Source organism: Polypterus senegalus, chromosome 8, assembly GCF_016835505.1.
Source record: "Polypterus senegalus isolate Bchr_013 chromosome 8, ASM1683550v1, whole genome shotgun sequence".
Lineage (NCBI taxonomy): Eukaryota > Metazoa > Chordata > Cladistia > Polypteriformes > Polypteridae > Polypterus > Polypterus senegalus.
Window position 1 is genome coordinate 175,928,976 of NC_053161.1, and position 13,002 is coordinate 175,941,977.

The 13,002-nt window shown below is 39.0% G+C and overlaps 1 protein-coding gene across 1 annotated transcript in view; it reads right to left on the minus strand.

The window, feature by feature from the left end:
• Positions 1 to 492: 492 nt before the first annotated feature.
• Positions 493 to 13,002, minus strand: part of LOC120534722 (zinc finger protein 665-like) — a 60,236-nt gene continuing 47,726 nt past the window's right edge. The window contains exons 6-8 of the mRNA XM_039762306.1: positions 6,332 to 6,758; positions 4,576 to 4,659; positions 493 to 3,549 (exon numbers count right to left, since the gene is read on the minus strand). Of these exons, the coding sequence (XP_039618240.1) occupies positions 2,936 to 3,549; positions 4,576 to 4,659; positions 6,332 to 6,758 (1,125 nt within the window). The 3' untranslated portion in view covers positions 493 to 2,935. The remainder of the gene's footprint in view (positions 3,550 to 4,575; positions 4,660 to 6,331; positions 6,759 to 13,002) is intronic.

A 13,002-nucleotide genomic window follows, 5' to 3' on the forward strand; every position in this document is an offset into this window, starting at 1 on the left:
AAAAATGATAGTCTACCAATCTATGCAGTAACAAAGCTAGGATAGGCTACACCAGCACCACACCAGTATTTGCCTCACTAATTTGTTTCACAGATAAGACATTCTCCTTTGTCATTGATCTTCTCAGCAGCATTTGAGAAACCAACAAAAGAGTTTTTTGAGAAATCTATTGAGAACAGTGCGAGTAAAACACTCGAGAAACAGGCCCAGGGTCTTGTGTACTTCAAAGGAACTACTGGAGTGGCAAACCATAGTGCAGAGAGGCAGGCCATGGGGAGATGGGTTAGTTCCGACACTTCATAGACATATCCTGATACAGAGATGTTAGGTGCGTTAACCAAAAGTGGGGCAAAGCGTCTGGACCAGGTGTCTTCCCATAAAGCAGCAGTTCAATATGAGTTTAGCTTGTAGTTCATAGGCTGCTACTTCACGCCATTATATTACTTTCATCTTCTGTGTTTTCTATTCCTGTCTGTAGTTTGCTTGTCCGAGTTACTTTTTTTTTTTTTTTAAGCATCTTCATGTATTTCTCTCCAAAATGTTTGTGACTTTTATGTCAGGTGGTGGGTGAGTTTACTTTCAGGGCACCCCCACATTACATTCTTTCAAACTTTTTCAGATTCTCTTACAGTAGTCTGTTCTTTTTGAGTGTGTGTGTGTTTGTTTATATCCTAACTTTTAGCAGCTGGCAGCATTTTCAGTTTATTGTTTGACACGGTAAGTCTTGTTTTAATATGAAATTCTCTGATTTCACCTGTTGAATTATTGCTAGGACTTTGTGAACTCACCCATTCCATGCATGCTTTGAATCTTTATTCTGTTCTACAATTCATTCCATCCAGGATGAGCCCAACTTTGTTCATGTCTCCTTGCTTTGATTTTCTTCTGTGCTGTTACTTTAGATGATGAGTTTTACTGCACACTAGCAGATCCCATGTAGGGTTGTGAAGTCCATCAGTCTGTACACGGCTGGCTTTGCTTTCTCTCAGTTACAGCCTTTTCCACCTTACTTGTAGTATTCCATCCAGTATGGTTTATTGTTATTGTTGATCTCTTCTGTTTTATTGATTTCTGCATATTTGTTCATTAATTTCTAGATCTCTTCTTGAATTTCTTGGGTGACTTTCTGCTTTTCATTAATGTGTCATTTCTGCTTTGGTGGTGTTCTTTTGTGCTGGTTTACTCCTTTTCTCGATGTGAAAACGTTTTTTTCCCTCATTGAATCATTGGGGTGATCTTTACTCGTGACTATTGGGCAATTTCTGGTGAATGTAAACTTTGTTCTTACCTTCACTTTGCTGTACCTCCATCCCTTGCTTTACGTCTCACTTTATTGTTAGCTTTTCACTTTTTGAGAATCGGTTGCTTTCGAGGACATTCCACTTCTGACTAATATTTCTCTGGTTGGCTCTGTTCATATGTGAGTGTTTATTTCTGATTTTCCAACATGTAAATTTCATCTTTATATGTACTCTCACTGCTTATACTTTTAAGTTTCTTTCCTGCGTTATTTCTTCTTTTGCTGTTCATCGTAAGTATTCAAATTTCTCTTCACTAATTTGTATTCTTTCCTTGGGTATTCCACTTAAATATCCTAAATTTTCAAAAACCTTCTTATCTATCTTGGAAATGGAAATTACATTTCGGTACTGCAATTTGCACAAGACCTCCCAGGAAAGAGTTGAGAACTCAGGACCAGTTGTGTAAATGTTGCAGTACATGGTCTTCTCTTTATCTTCAGTTGATCACTGGACTGCGTCTTGTACGCTTGTGTTGTCCTGTCTGTTCCTTTGTGGTGTAGCAATTGTGAGTTCTTTCATGGCTCTGAAGATTAATCTTTATTCTAAGAAGCAATAAGGCTTCTCTCTGGGTTAAATTCTCCAAATGTTCTTGGTGTGCTTACTTTCAAAAGAGAAATGAACCCCACACTTTATTCAGGGATGTCTATGTGCACTTCAGTGAGGGCTCAGCACCACACCTGTATTTCTGAAATGTATATGGAGTTATGGTGTTTGGTAAGATGTCAAGGTTGGTCTGAAAGTTTCTGTTTATTAGTCCTGTTTTGTCCCACATTTGGATTATTTCTGAATGCATTCCTTCATACTTTTTTATTGCCTCTCCATTCTCAGAACTGAGTAGTCACTAGGAACTAGTACTTTTGTTTCTCCTTGGCAACTATTGTTCTACGCTGCAGCTTCCTTGCAAAGCAACATAAGCTCAAAAGGATCACAATAACTGAATAAACTTACCAGGAAAGCCTGCTCCATCACAGGACAAACCCTGGACACACTGGAAGCTGTTATGGAAAAAGAGGATGATGGAAAAATTGGATGCCATCAGGAAAAATCCCCTCCTCCAGAAGCATATTCAGCCATAAGCTCATTCCACCACAGAGTGCTAAGAAGTGTCTCTCTTTATTATGCCCACTGCTATAAGGCAATTGAGAACTTCCTCCTGATATACTTAAGTTTTTTTTGAAATACCTGAACAATAAACATTTATTTACTTTCATTTATTTATGAACTGAATGATTGGTTGGCTGCATTATTTGTCCTGTGAGTCTGTATCCTTGTTTTTTTATGTTTCTGCCGCTGTAAGAATCTGAATTTCCCCTTCAGATTAATGAAGTTTATCCAATCTAATCTCTGGTTTTCTGGCATCTGTTTTTCTATGGTGTGTCCCAAGTGACTAACAACTCCTTTTTCATTATGCGGTCTGGATTGTGGCCCCATGGTCTTTCTCTTGCTGGTAGGTAGCATTTCCTAAGGAGTTTCCAGTGAATTGGCCCGGCCACTTTGTTCCGTCTTTCAGTTCATAATTATTCAGCCATCAGTACCTCCCACCCAGCTATGAGATGTGTGACTGCTTCTAGCTCTGTTTGGCAGAAGAGGCACATATCGGCCATTCAAGTTCGTTGAATCGATGCCCGAAAAATCTAATTCACAAGCTGCTGTCTCTCTCCTGCGTGAATTCTTTGGTGCTTCTTAAAATTACTCTTTTGTGAAAACTTCTTGCCACATACATAACAACAATATGGGTTCTCTCCTGTGTGAGTTCTTTGGTGTCTCAGAAGATCGCTCTTTTTTGAAAACCTCTTACCACATTCAGAACAGCTATGAGGTTTTTCCCCTGTGTGAATGCTTTGGTGGCTATGAAGATAGCGCTTCACTGTGAAATGTTTGCCACATTCACAACAGCAATACGGCTTGACTCCTGTGTGAATTGTTTGGTGGCTCTGAAGATTCCTCTTTCCTGTAAAATGCTTGCCACACTCAGGACAGCAATGAGGCTTTACACCTGTGTGAATTCTTCGGTGGCTCTGAAGATTCTTGTTTTGCGAAAACCATTTGCCGCATTCTGGACAGCAATAAGGCTTCTCTCCTGTGTGAATTATTTGGTGGCCCTGAAGACTGCTCTTTTCAGAAAACCATTTGCCACATTCAGGACAGCAAAAAGGCTTCTCTCTTGTGTGAATTTTTTTGTGCCTTAAAAGGGAAGTCTTGCTGGATAGTTGTTTGCCACATTCGGAGCAGCAGTGAAGTTTGTCCCCTGTATGAAGTTTAAAAGAGGAGAATAAAAGCTTATTCTCAATCCACTCACATATTATTCAAATTAAGTCACAACATTAAAAATACTGTATGACATTATGCACAACCTTTTATAAGCATAAGTAACTTTATAACTTAGGTTACAAAAAAGAAAAGCCATTCAACTTCATAATAATAATTATACAGGTAAAATTCCGTTACAACAAATAGCTTTACAACAAAATTTTCCTTACAACGGAGTATTTTTATGGTCCCAACAGTGTCCCCATATGACACAAGTCTATAGAAATCTTGTCACTATGAAGTACATTCAGCAGATACTTTCATTACAACGAAGTGCCCAAAAGACCTTGAAATGCCTGAATGAATCATCCACAGAGCAGTTAGTTCTGTGGTCGCAGCTCAGTTGTGCACAACGATCTCCAAACAGGAACATTGCAAATTTTTCTCTTTCTTTGAACTTTCCCCGTATTGTTTTTTTTTGCTATGTTTGTTTTCGGTGGTTTTCAGTAATACCTTTTTGCTTATTGCTCGTCAACATCTGAAAAACATCCACTGGAATTTAACTCATTCTCCTATAGAAATGGCAGACACGAAAAAACGACAACAGTTCACATTAGAAAGAAAAAAAACTTGAAATTTTTGCAGCTCCCAATTCTGGCAAAAAGTTGCTGGTGAATTCGGAATTTCACCATCGACACTGTCAACTTTCTTGAAAGTTCCCTGTCAAACAAACCTAATGAGTGCTACAAATTCTTAGCCCTATGATTTGCTCCTTCCTCTGTTAGTTTATGACAATTATGTTTGCCACTTATTTATTTTTTTACTTCCCTATTTGAAGTACATCATTTCTGCCAGAGAGCCTGTAGACGAGGATCAGGTAACCGTGACACTATTTTAGAATAAACAGTCCATGAAAACAACAAACCATCAAGTCACTTGCAACGGAATGCCACAGTGGTGGTCCAGAGTACACCTATATGGCGTTACAGGATTAAAACAGAAAAATGAGTCATTTTCAACACACCTTCTCTTTTACTTCTTTCAGTCAGCCGTCCACCCTTTGAATCCTCCGGAGTAGTTATGTGTGACCCCCTGCTCACTGAGCCAGCTGTTGAGGAAAACCACAATTATTTTATGCATACGGAGAACACATGGCACCATAGCAAAAGTATGCCCTATCCGAGAGCATTTTAAAAGTTGGCTTGTTCTAACAGAAGGCGGCAATACCAAAATATAATTGCAAGGCTTTAACTTTCAATACAAACACATGCATGATGTAAACATATCATGTAAAAGAGCATTCATGTCTTGGTAAATAAGTATGGAGAATAAGTGCATACTGACCTTACAAGTGGACAAGCAGATGACTCAAATTTAAAAACAACAATTATACCATATTGTATTGCTATTGTTACTTTTCTTCTTGGAAAACCTGCCAGGCCTTTCTTCCTTATAAGTTTAAACTAATACTAAATAATACAACATACCGTATACACTTGTGTATAAGTCGGGTCTTGAAAATCCAAAAAATCCATCATAAAATCAGACCCCAACTTACACACCCATTCAAAAATGCGACACTTACTTTTTTTTTTTTTTTACATCTTCTTGCCGCCTACAATCTCACATCAGTTTCTCAGACACTGAATTTTATTGCAGCAGTGCAGTTACCAATTTCTTTCGCCACTTCAACGACTTTTAATTTAAAATCAGCTTCATATTTTCTTCTGATCAAATGCTCCATCGTAGATAAGGGATGCTCTTATGATAAAGGTGTATGAGGGTGTGAGATACGAAAAACACAAAACAGTTCAACCGTCTCCTCGGAGTAATTTCGGTATTACTGTGTGGTCATGTAGGTGCAATACATAGAAAAAAAAAAGGGCAGCGTGCTCCATGGTTAGTCTCTCAGGTTGGCATTAGCATATCACAATCGCAACTTATACGACCGACATTATAAAATACCAGAAATTATACAGTAAAATCAAGCCCCGACTTATCCGTGGGAGAACTTAAACGTGAGTATATACGGTATATTACTCCACAATTGCTTGCTGTAATTAAGGAAACACTAAATACAAAATGTTATCAAGAAATAGGACGGAAGAATGTCAGGGTAGTGAACCTTAGAAGACACTGGGAGATGAAACAAGACAAAGAGTTGAAACAAAGGAAGAAATCAACAAAAGGATGGCGTAAACGGAAGGAAACTGGTGCTCTGGAATGGCCAAATCAGAGTCCTTTGGTGAAGATTAATAGGCTAAAATTCAAAGCTGATCAGCAGCTGCAGGATATGTTTGGTGAAGGTGATTGCTGCTAAATGAGAGTGAACAAGTTAGTAAAGATGGGGGTCACAGACTAGACTGTGAATGTTTAAAGAAAGTGTTCAGGACGGAGAAGTAGTCTAATTGTTTCAAGTTTAAACACAATTGTGTTTGTCTGTTTTTCTGGGACTTAAGTAAAGATCAGGCCGCATTGTTAGGATGAGTTAACACAGAAATCAATCGAATTCTAAAGACTTCACAAACTTTCTTGCAACTGTACTTTCGTTTAGCACTCTTCATCAAGGACAGATGTAGAGTGTTTGCATAACATTACAGCTATAATGGAAGACCAGCAAAATTGCTAAAACTTCATAATTTCTCACTACATTACTACAATACTACACACAATAAAACATCAGTTTCACTACATTTGTAGGTTTCTCTTAACAAGCACAAGACTGTCACTTCAGGATCATAACCCTTAACCCTAAAACATGCACATTATTTTCCACTTACTTTTTCTAGACTTCTTTGTAAGCAGTGGCTGATCTTTCGGAGTTCTAAGAGATGAATTTTCTTCATCCTCCTCTGTGTCGGACTGTAATGATTCAGACTTTACATTGTCAGAAGATGCCAGAGATGAAGAGTGTGTGCTTTCACAAGAGGCTAACACGGTCACTGCATCATCTTGATGTCCATAAAGAAGGCGATCTTCCTTGACACTCTCCACATTTGTATGTATGTCAGTTGCACTGCTGACAGAGTTCTCTTCAGCCTCTTCTTTAATGTCCACTGACCCCAGTTCACAGTCCTCATCCTTAATGCCCAGACTCTCCTGTTTAGGGTGGACACACTCCCATTCATATTCCTCCAACTTAACATGTGGGGTCCTTTTCTCCATGATATTTATGTCAGCCTTGCACACCTCCTCTTTAATATCCATCTAAACGTTACATTAAATAGCAGCTTTTTCTTTCCATCTGTGGAAAAAAAAATCAGGACTTAATTCCATCAAAACTTCAACATTTAGATCCAAAGACATTTGATTTTCATTTTATAACACCCTCTAAGTTTATGTCAAGTCAGACAGTTCATAGCACTTTGACAGCAATCCATCACTCTTCATATCAAATTGTCAGAAACAAAACAAAATCAGAAGTGGAGTGAAGGTCTCACCAGGATGGAAGAAGAGCATCTCGTAAGGTTGTGGGTTAGCAGGATTCAGTACTTGCATTAAATAAACAATGTTGGAGTCCCAAAATTGTGTTATGAAAAATGTTTACACAAGCAAGGCCTCACGATTGTGTTAAGAAACACATGCATACCAGAAGGTTGCAGATGAAAGAGGAGCTTCACTTGCTGGAATAAATGGCTGGTGAAAGGAAAAAATGAACAGGAGAAATTAAGGATTTGCGAGCTTAGGATGACATGTGTCACTGATGATGGACAACTTTGATTTTTGGTGCTACGTTAGGCATTTGCCAAGTAAATGATTAAAACCAATTATAAAATTGCTTTCACCTGGTGATCCAATCACTATGTTTGATTATTGTAACAGATTTTATAAACCCCTTGTTCCCAGTTTCAAAGGGCTTTTTTTTCAGTTGAACTGTGAACTGCCCAACTGCAGACGTAAATTTCTAATTGACCGGATTCAAGCTCTTTTGACATCCTTCTCTGCACAGACATTACTGGGATGGATGATAATAGTGTTTGTGGTCCACCCAGGATGGCAATGCCATCTGAACCCAACACAGACAAGCGTGGGACACAAGTTCAAGGCACACGTTTTATTTTTATTTTTTTTCCTCGTGGGAAATGCCTTCCCCGTTTCCCACAGGTACGACACAGTCCAAAACACAGCACAAACACAATACTTTTCCTTTTCTCCTTTACTTTTCCTTTTTACTACTCTGGTCAAGCTTCGTCCTCCTCCTCCCAACTCTGGCTCCCTGAGTAGTGGCTACTGGCTCCTTTTATAAAGGCACCCAGAAGTACTCCAGGGGCTTGATTACTTATTCCCGCAGCACTTCTGGGTGTGGTGGAAGAACTGCCCATAAGGGCTCAGCAGCTGCTGCTGCAGCACCCCTTGCCAGCGCCTGTGGGTCCCAACGGGGCAGCACCAAACCCCAACTCCCATGAAGCCCGAGGCACTGCTGCATTCTAGGGGGTTGCCATCTAGCATCTCGGTGGAGATAACACTCTGGCCACGCTTGCTCCACCGGTCCGCCCAAAGTGGAGGAATCCCGGGTGGGCAAGGGCCCAGGCCGAATGCTACATGTGTAAAAGTGGTGTCAAGAAGGCTGCCAGATTTGCTTAATGTATTAGTATAACTTAAAAGACATCCATCGAATCTCTGGCAACTTAGTGATAATAAAGTGCAGCTATCCCTTGTTATCCTAAGATGAGCTGTTCCAGAAAACTTCCATCCATCCATTTGTTTAACCCACATATCCAAGGCAGAATTGCACTGTAGCTGAAGTCAATATCAGCAATCATCAAGTGCAAGGCAGGAACAACAACTGAACAGGGTGCCAGTGCATCACAGGGCGAACACACAATCGAGCCAATTTAGCAATGCCAATCCACCTAACTTGCACATCTTTGGACTGCTGGGAGGAAACGTGTGGAGGTGGACAGAGAGAGAGAGAGAGAGAGAGAGAACATCCACACTCCATGCAGGCTTCAGAAAGCACCACAAAGCATATTTCCAGATAGAGGAAGCCAACATTCTATTGTACTCAAAAGGGAAAATTAACCATGCGATCCCAGCACGTCCAAATTCCTCTGATCAATCTGCCAAGGTTGACTAAAACACTCTTAGTCAGTAAGAGAACATTCCTCTAAGACTTTCTGAATAAAATAAAGCATTCAAAACACTAATTATTATTTAACATTTAACATTCAGATGAGTCAGATAGACGTTTGTCCCAAGGGGAAATTTAGCTTTATATTGAAGCTTAAGATACTTCATAACAAAACAATAATATTATAACAAACACCAAATCATACCCTTAAAGAAACACAGAATTACAAAAAAAAAAACCCAAAAACACACACTTTTGACTTTGCTAAAAGATAAAATCCAAACTGTATTATATGATATCATCTAGTGTTAAATTCTGCTCTGTATTTATAATATTTTTATATTGTATCGAGGATTACTTGCTTTGTTCTGTGCATTGTATTGTGTGCACGCCAAACCTACCTGGAAAGGGGTCTCTCTTTGAACTGCCTTTCCCAAGGTTTCTTCCATTTTTTCCCCCTACTAGTGTTTTTATTGGTGGGGTTGGGGGGCTGTCAAAAGTCAGGGCGTGTTAAAGCCCACTGTGGCACGTCTTGTGTGATTTTGGGCTGCACAAAAATAAATTGTATGGTACTGTATTGTATAAGAGAGCAGTCAAAATGCCACGGAGGTATCAAAAAGCCGTATTGCTGCTGGTGTAAAGAAGCCCCAGTAACTTCTCTCGACTCACTTCTGAACAGTTTATTGGCTCAAAGTCCTGAATGCTGCTCTGTCACAAAAAGGATGTGCCGCACTGTTCATGACGCCTCTTAGCACCATCTTTGTACTCTCTTGCATTACGTCCTCCGCGGTGGTTCAGTGGGTCTTCCATAACTGACCTTGCACTTTTAATTAGCTTGTTAAGTCGAGGGAGTCTCTCTCAAAGTGATGTTAACAGCCCATCACACCAAAGTGTAGAAAATCACAGTGGCCATCACAGAGTTATAGAACATGCAAAATACTGTACGTCACTGGTGTGTATAGTCTGTGTGCAGTATACAAGTAAATGCAGTGATACTACAGTATATGGTACTGGATTAAAATTACAATAATTTAAATAAACGGAAATTCTCCATCAATGCAGATAGATTACTAGTAGAAAAATAAAGTACATTCAAAGTGAAATAGCAGATCATCCTTAAACAGTGTGATGCACATTTATATTGGGGGAAAATGAAAGGCTCTGGTGGTGGTAACTCCTTGCCGATGCACAGGGTGGCGCCATTTCCTAATGCCTCTTCTCTGTCTAAACCTTCCCCTTCCTAGCCCATATTTAACCAGAAGCGTCACCATCTTGGATAGTCTACTTTCACACTAGAGTCTATGGAGACGTCTTTTTGCTGAAAGAATTCACACTATATGGGGTTCTGGTGGCGCCCCAAACCTTCATCCTTGTCTTTGTCCTCTTTCACAACTGAAAAAGCACAAGACATCATCCCACAAAGAGTTGGAAAATGACCGTGGTTTTGATCTTCTTCCTATCACTGGGCTGAAATTTAAAAAAGCTTTGGTGATTTTGAATTTCTTTTGGGTTCAGCTTCAGAAGTGCGAGTTTCTGATATGGCACTTGTGTCACCTGAGCTAGTGAGGTGCTGGTCTGCTTGTTGATTAGGCAGGGGGCACGGATGAAAGCGTTGAGCTGAGGTGCCGCATATAATGACAGAACTGTTAACCCTTCGATCTGACTGTGTTTCTAAATAGATTTTATGGAATTGGTTTTACTTTGTATTAGTAAGGGAGTCTTGTTAATTGGGATTAATGATTTGGCAAACATTGGAGTAGTAAATCATATCCTTATCTGATTTTTCATCCACAAGCACTTTATCAACCAGTAGCATGTTTTCTTTTTCTTTTTTTTTTTTATTTTATTTATTTATTTTTTTTATTTATTTATTAATTTTATTACAATCAATACATAGCAATCAAGTTTTTACAAAAAAAAAGAATTATGCTAAGAACAGATCGATCCCCACCCTTGAGAGAGAGAGCAAGCCAAACGGTGTAAAATTTAAGGCTTTTAAAAATACCTAAATCAACAAATTCTCTGTGCTTTATAAAATCATTTCAAAATATTACTGATTAGATCCTGCCATGTTTTGAAAAAAGTCTGCACAGATCCTCTAACTGAGTATTTGATTTTTTCCAATTTTAAATAATATAACACATCAGTTTCCCACTGACTTAAAGAGGAGAGTTTGGGTTCTTCCAGTTTATCAGAATAAGTCTGCGTGCCAACAGTGTAGTGAATGCAATCACAATTTGTTTGTCTTTCTCCACTTTAAGACCCTCTGGAAGAACCCCAAACACAGCTGTTAATGGGTTAGGAGGGATTGTGAGTCCAAGACTGTCTGAGAGGTAATTAAAAATTTTTGTCCAGAATAATGTTAATTTGGAGCAGGCCCAGAACATGTGACCTAGTGAGGCTGGGGCTTGGTTGCAACGCTCGCAGGTTGGATCATGTCCTGGAAACATTTTGAGAGTTTTAGTCGAGACAGATGTGCTCGATATATAATTTTGAGTTGTATAATTGTATGCTTTGCATATGGAGCTTGAGTGAATTCTCTGCATTGCTACTTTCCACTCCTTTTCTGATATATTAATTGAGAGGTCATTTTCCCAGTGTCCTCTTGGATCTTTGAAAGGAAGGGATTGTAAAAGGATTTTATATATTGTAGAGATGGAGTCTAACTCCTTGAAATTGAGCAATAATTTTTCCAGCGTGGATGAGGGTGCAAGATGAGGAAAATCTGGAAGGTTCTGTTTAACAAAGTTCCTGATTTGAAGATAGTGAAAGAAATTTGTAGCTGGAATGTTAAATTTGGAATGTAATTGTTCATAGGATGCAAAGACGTTGTCTATATAAAGATCTCTAAGCAAGTTAATTCCAAATTTTTCCAGATATTAAAACTGCATATGTTTGTGAGGGTTGAAAGAGGTGGTTCTTTTGCAGGGTGCCACAGAAAGAAGCTTCTCCGTCTTAAAATGCTTTCTACATTGGTTCCAGATTCTAAGTGAGTGGAGCACAATTGGGTTATTAGTGTATTGCCGATAACGTGTGTTTATTGGAGCACAAAGCAAGGAATACAAAGAAGTACTGCAGGATTTTACTTCTATTGCGGTCCATGCCTGTGTATGTTCTTCTATTTGTGTCCAGGTTCTTATCGACTGTATATTTGCCCCAGTAATAAAACTGGAAGTTAGGTAGAGCCATGCCACCTTCTGCCTTTTGTCTTTGTAGGGTCGCTCTTTGATGCGTGGATGTTTAGAATTCCAAATAAATGAGGTTATTGTTGAATCTAATTGCTTAAAGAACGATTTATTAATGTATATTGGTATGTTTTGAAATAAAAAGGAGCTTAGGAAGAATATTCATCTTAACAGTGTTAATTCTTCCAGCTAGTGTGAGATGAAGGGTTGACCATCTATGCAAGTCTTGTTTAATTTTTTCCATACAGACGACTAAATTTTGTTGATAAAGAGCTTTATGTTTACTTGTGATGTTTACCCCGAGGTATTTAAACTGTTCTGCAATGATAAAAGGAAGGGTGTCTAATCTAATATTATATGCTTGCGAATTCACCGAAAGAGTACACTTTTATTCAGATTAATTCTGAGACCAGAGAGCTTTTGAAATTCTGTGAGTGCTGCTAAGACTGCAGGCACAGAATTTTCTGGGTCCGATATATACAGTACCATGTCATCTGCATATAATGAGATTTTCTGTTCCAGTCCTTCTCTGCTAATCCCCTTTATCTGATCAGTATTTCGACAATGTATTGCCAGTGGTTCAATGGCAATTGCAAACAGCAGTGGTGACAAAGGGCATCCTTGTCTTGTGCCACGCTCTAGTTTAAAGTAGTCTGAGCAAATGTTATTGATGCAAACTGAAGCTTCTGGGTTAGTATACAGTAATTTAATCCATGCACAAATGTTCGGCCAAACCCAAACTTCTCCAAAATAGTAAAAGGTATTTCCATTCAATCATGTCGAATGCTTTTTCTGCATCCAATGATAATAATATTTCTGGGGTGTTTGATTTAGTTGGTGAGTATATTACATTAAACAGGCGTCAAGATTTGAAGATAAGTGTCGGCCCCTAATAAATCCAGTTTGGTCTTGTGATATTACTGAGGGGAGCACTTTCTCCATCCTTCTAGCTATGATTTTAGAGAGTATTTTAACGTCGTTATTCAGAAGTGAAATTGGTCTGTATGATGCACATTGTAATAAGTCCTTATTTTGTTTTGGAAAGACAGTGATTAGTGCTTGGCGAAAGGTTTGTGGAAGAGATTGGTTATCTCTGGCTTCTGTAAATGTTGCTAATAGGAGAGGAGCTAGCTGAGCGGAGAATTTCTTGTAAAACTCTGCAGGGTAGCCGTCAGGGCCTGCTGCTTTTCCACCT